Below are 5,188 nucleotides of genomic sequence, written 5' to 3'. Positions count from 1 at the left end.
CCTGATTTATATTCTGACAATACCTAAGAAAAAATCACGGCTTAGTAATTATGTTACTTAATTACTCAGTATCAATAATTACATAATCACATACCTCCTAAGCCGGTTGCCCGTATATTAGTAAGCAGGTTAAAATGAAGCTGATACCTGCTTCATCTGTCGGATAAGGTACGCTTGACGTATCCCCTCCCCACCCAAGCCCTTCGCGGCAGCCGTTTGTCGAATCCACAGCAGGCCTGAGAGTACCAGCATTGCCATTACTGCTCTTGACATGCCGCTATTAGACGCCTCTTTCTTTCCGAGTGAATCGAGGTTCCTTTGCGACGCAGTAGCTGTGATGCAGTCATCGACAGCATTATTACCTCGGCGTTGTGTGCAACATGGCGGACTACGATGTTTATCAATCTCTCGAGACGGAGCAGCAGTTCTTCGAAGGTACGTCTCTAAAGTCCCCGATGACTTGGTCTCGTCTTGGAGACATATATCTGATGTCGCGGGGCGCAGAGCTTGACGATGTGGTTGCCACCCAATATCAATCCCATGACCTGATCGACGAGACACTGCGTTCCTGGCTATACATTGCGTCCATGTTCAGGGACAAGTTCTGCCATGCCGAAGACGACATTGCTATCTGTGCTCAGAAGCTTCTCTCTAGTAAGCTCTTCGCCGAAAACAAGGATTATGTGCGGACGCAAATGATACACAGTGTCTTACAGGAGGACGAACCAAGTGCTTTGCATGTCATCTCGTGTTTCTTGCTCCTGGACGGACGGAAAGATGAGTCGACATTCGCACGCATGGTTGAGGAAGGATGCTTCCCGCGGCTTTTGGATTTGCTCCACGGCCGCAAGGAGAGGGACGGGAGGCTACATCGCTTGCTACTCGAGTTGATGTATGAGATGTCGCGCATCGAGCGCTTGCGGATGGAAGACCTGATACTAGTCGATGACGGCTTTGTCAACTACCTCTTCCGGATCATCGAGGAACTGTCTAACGACGCCCACGACCCCTATCACTACCCTATCATTCGCGTTCTCGTACGTCCCATGTCATGTCACCTCTGTGTGTCACTGCTCACTCCGAATTCTAACTTGGTCGTCAGCTTGTGTTGAATGAACAGTACATGTTGGCCTCGACCAACCCGGCTGCTGACCCTCTGTCTCCCACGGCACCCCTTACCAACCGAGTCATCAAGTGCCTAAGCCTTCACGGCTCGACCTACCGCACATTCGGCGAGAACATCATCTTGCTTTTGAACCGGGAGACCGAAACGTCGCAGCAGCTCCTGATCCTGAAGCTCCTATACTTACTCTTCACCACCAAAGCGACGTATGAGTACTTCTATACCAACGATCTAAAAGTCCTTTTAGATGTAATCATTCGGAATCTTATGGACCTGCCCGACGAGAAAGCCTCTCTGCGCCACACGTATCTTCGAGTTCTCCACCCTCTCTTAGCTCACACTCAACTTAGCTACCCACCACACTACAAGCGGGAGGAGACATTGAAAGTACTCCATATTCTCGGCGGTATGGGCAACTCGCACTTTGCACCCGCCGATGATACCACGCTGCGTCTTGTGGAACGGGTATCGAAGGTCAAATGGTTGATTGAGCGCGACGAATCATCGGGGGAGGCCGAAGTGCCGCGCAAATTTCTTGGCATCAGCCTTCCCCAGTCTCAGGCCGCGAGCAGCGTTAGTGTCGTGGATATCGCAGCCATTAAGGAGAAGCCTGGCGTACAAACGCCGAGCCGCAAGGCCACAGGGTTGGCGGCTGAAGGAGGACAAAACGACGCCGGTGGAGTGACCAGGCCCAGAAAAATCCTGCCTGAAGTACCCAGGCATCGTCACGGTGTCCCTTTTACAGAAGGGCCGACATTACACGTTAAAGCAAAGAAAACGCCGCCAAAGGCCCCGCCTCCGAGGAGGCAAGCCAAGTCGAAGAGAATCGTAGAGAGCCCTCCAGATGATTGCTCCACATCTGGACCGTGATACAGAGGGAGTTTCATGGAAGCGGATGGTGACTGTAACATCCCCCCTTAGCCGACACAGAGGGGCGAAAAGAGGTGCCCAGCAAACCGAAGTCTTACATGGCAACTACCACTAGTCAAAGCGTTTGGCGGTAGCTGGGAAACAAGGACAGGATATTAGGGAGAGATTTTTAACGCATAGCATGGGCGTCTTGGGTTGAATTCAAGTTCTCCAATCCAGTGTTCTTCGGTGACCTAAATGGCTTGCATGCTTGTGTATTGGTGCAACCTTCCAAAGCATAAATTGGTTGTCATACCGTCTCTTGTCAACAACGCCTGCGTTGCTGCGTTGCTGCTAGCCTGAGGAGCTCCACTAGAAACCATAGGCTGTTGAGCAGGATAAGAGGTAATAGCTAATGTCTAGATGTCGCGAACCCAGATAACTATGCGACGAACGGAAACTGAGAAGAGGGTACTAGCATTCTTTTTTTGAAACCCTGTCATGGAAGGTAGGGAATCAGAGAGCGGGAAGTCAGATAATTAAGTCGGACCACCCCTTTCCGGCCCACCCCCGAATATGGCCACCCAAACCACACCAAAAAACGGGATTTCGTACCCCTGTTATTTCACTAACCGTAAAAGGAAACTCTATAAAATTAAGATATTACGTAGATAGTTATACGGTTATTAGATGTATAACTTTACTTTTTCTATAAACTAAAGGTATAAGCTAGAATTAGGCCTAGAAGTCACCTATTAGTGCTGTCTTATAATCTTTTAGTAAACCTTAATAAAATAGAAAATTCTATACATAATTAATATAAGTGGGAAACTATAGCTATTATATCTTAGGAATACCTATAAATTACGGACTCTCTAAAAGTAAAGTCGGAAGTATAAAATATACTACCCTTAATCGTATATATTAGAACTAAGTTTCTCCTATACTAAAGTTTATTAGGAGAATAGTCTTTTCTTAAATAACGTAAGAACTAATATAGAATATATATATATAACTTAAGATATATATTATATCGGATTTTATACGAATTTTAAGATATAGTACTTAGCGTATTTTAGTCGTATTAATTTGTTATAGAATTCTTTATTCTACTAAGGTTTACTAAGGAATTACTAGATATCACTAATATAGACTTCTAGCTCTAATTCCTGTATATAGCTTAGGTATATAGAAAATTTAAAATCATATATCTAATAACCGTATAACTATCTATATTATAGCTTAATTTTATAGAGTTTCCTTTTACGGTTAGTGAAATAATAGGGGTACGATATCCTGTTTTTTAGTGTGGTTTGGGTGGCTATATTTATCATATAGGCAGGACCACGATATAGTCTATAGGGGATCCAGGGGGGATCCACTCTATAACTAAGGGCTCCGGATATCGGGGACTTCGGGTATTAGGATATAATAAGGGTGGATACCGGAAAAGACCGGATAGAATCTAAATAATATAGTACCTATAATAGAGTCTTCACCACCTAAATTAAGGGTATAAGAGACTCTCCTAGATATAACTAGATATAATATATATACACGAGATTTCTACTCTACTAAGTTAATTATTTAAGTGCTTATTTAACGTGCGATAGTTATAAGCCCGGTTTATAACACCTAAACGATAGGTATTAATAAGGCTACCCCTATTCCACTATAGAGAAGTAATCACGTTTATATAAGCACTCTTAAATAACTACTATCGACCTAATTAAAGTAATGAAGAGATTAATTAACCTACCTATTAATTAACTAACCGATAAATAATAATCTAGTAAAGATATCTTCTAATATAATTAACGCCGAATAAAAGACGGCCGCTATAACCCTTATTAACTAAAGGGATTAGGTAGTTTAGGAGCGCGCTATACACGGTAAATCGGCCTCCTACTAGGATAACTACCTTAATCTAAAGCTAAGCGATAAGGAGGCTAACGCCTATCTCCTCTCTATACCTATACCCCTTAATATAAAGACCCACCTTAACTAAGGGGTTGTATCGTATAGGCAGGACCACGATATAGTCTATAGGGGATCTAGGGGGGTTCCACTCTATAACTAAAGGCTCCGGATATCGGGGACTTCGGGTATTAGGATATAATAAGGGTGGATACCGGAAAAGACCGGATAGGATCCAAATAATATAGTACCTATAACAGAGTCTTCACCACCTAAATTAAGGGCATAAGAGACTCTCCCAGATATAACTAGATATAATACACACACACGAGATTTCTACTCTACTAGTTTAATCATTTAAGTGCCTATTTAACGTGCGATAATATTCGGGGGTAGGCCGGAAAGGGGTGGTCTGACGTACACAAGATACCACCATAACATGGCTTATATATATCGCACGTCAAAAGGCACTTGGATAATTAACTTAGTAGAGTAGAAATCTCGTGTGTGTGTATTATGTTAAGTTATATCTGTGTAAGTCTCTTATACCCTTAATTTAGGTGGTGAAGACTCTGTTATAGGTACTATATTATTTGGATCCTATCCGGTCTTTTCCGGTATCCGCCCCTATTATATCCTAATACCCGAGGTCCCCGATATCCGAAGCCTTTAGTTATAGCGTAGATCCCCCTGGATCCCCTATAGACCACGTTATAGTCCGTGTGCCTATACGATATACCCCCTTAGTTAAGGTAGGTCTTCCTAGGTTATCTAACTAATTAGAGGCTTCGGTTTAAACCAAACGCTCTTAACTTTTCTATCGAAAAATTAACCGCTAGGGGAAAACGCTCTCGTAAAAGGGATCTAAATCCGCCCTATTTAGTCGTTTAATTTAATTCTATCTTAATTAGTTTCTTAATCTTGATTAGCCGGATCTACTTAATCGGATCTATATCTATCGGATCTACTACGCCCTCGGGGGCCTTTATAGTCGCTTTAGCCGTGGCTTTAGCGCGTTCAATCTCTTCGTATAATCGCTTAGACTACTCGATACGATCCTTTTAATCCGTTAAATTAAGCTATTACTATAGTCTTTTAATTCCTGCCTCCGGTAATGCCTTTATTAAACCGTCCGCGATTATCTTCTTCGTGTTAACGTATATAACCTTAAAAAGGCCTTACTATACTAACTAATATACTTACTAATTATAAATATCGACGTGCTATAGCCTTATTCGTAGGCGTTATACCTTCTTATTAACGAGGTTAATAGTCTACTAATTATCGTTGTATAGCTAT

General features: G+C 42.8%; 1 protein-coding gene across 1 annotated transcript; it reads left to right on the top strand.

Moving 5' to 3' along the window:
• Nucleotides 1–380: 380 nt before the first annotated feature.
• On the top strand, nucleotides 381–1,993 carry SODALDRAFT_354892 (hypothetical protein; the record flags this gene model as incomplete). The annotated part of the gene is made up of 3 exons (XM_028613765.1): nucleotides 381–435; nucleotides 505–1,037; nucleotides 1,121–1,993. 3 exons carry the CDS (start codon nucleotides 381–383, stop codon nucleotides 1,991–1,993), a joined length of 1,461 nt encoding a protein of 486 aa, XP_028470523.1.
• Nucleotides 1,994–5,188: the final 3,195 nt, after the last annotated feature.

This window comes from Sodiomyces alkalinus (assembly GCF_003711515.1).
Source record: "Sodiomyces alkalinus F11 unplaced genomic scaffold SODALscaffold_1, whole genome shotgun sequence".
Lineage (NCBI taxonomy): Eukaryota > Fungi > Ascomycota > Sordariomycetes > Glomerellales > Plectosphaerellaceae > Sodiomyces > Sodiomyces alkalinus.
This window is presented reverse-complemented; position numbering and strand designations above follow the sequence as displayed.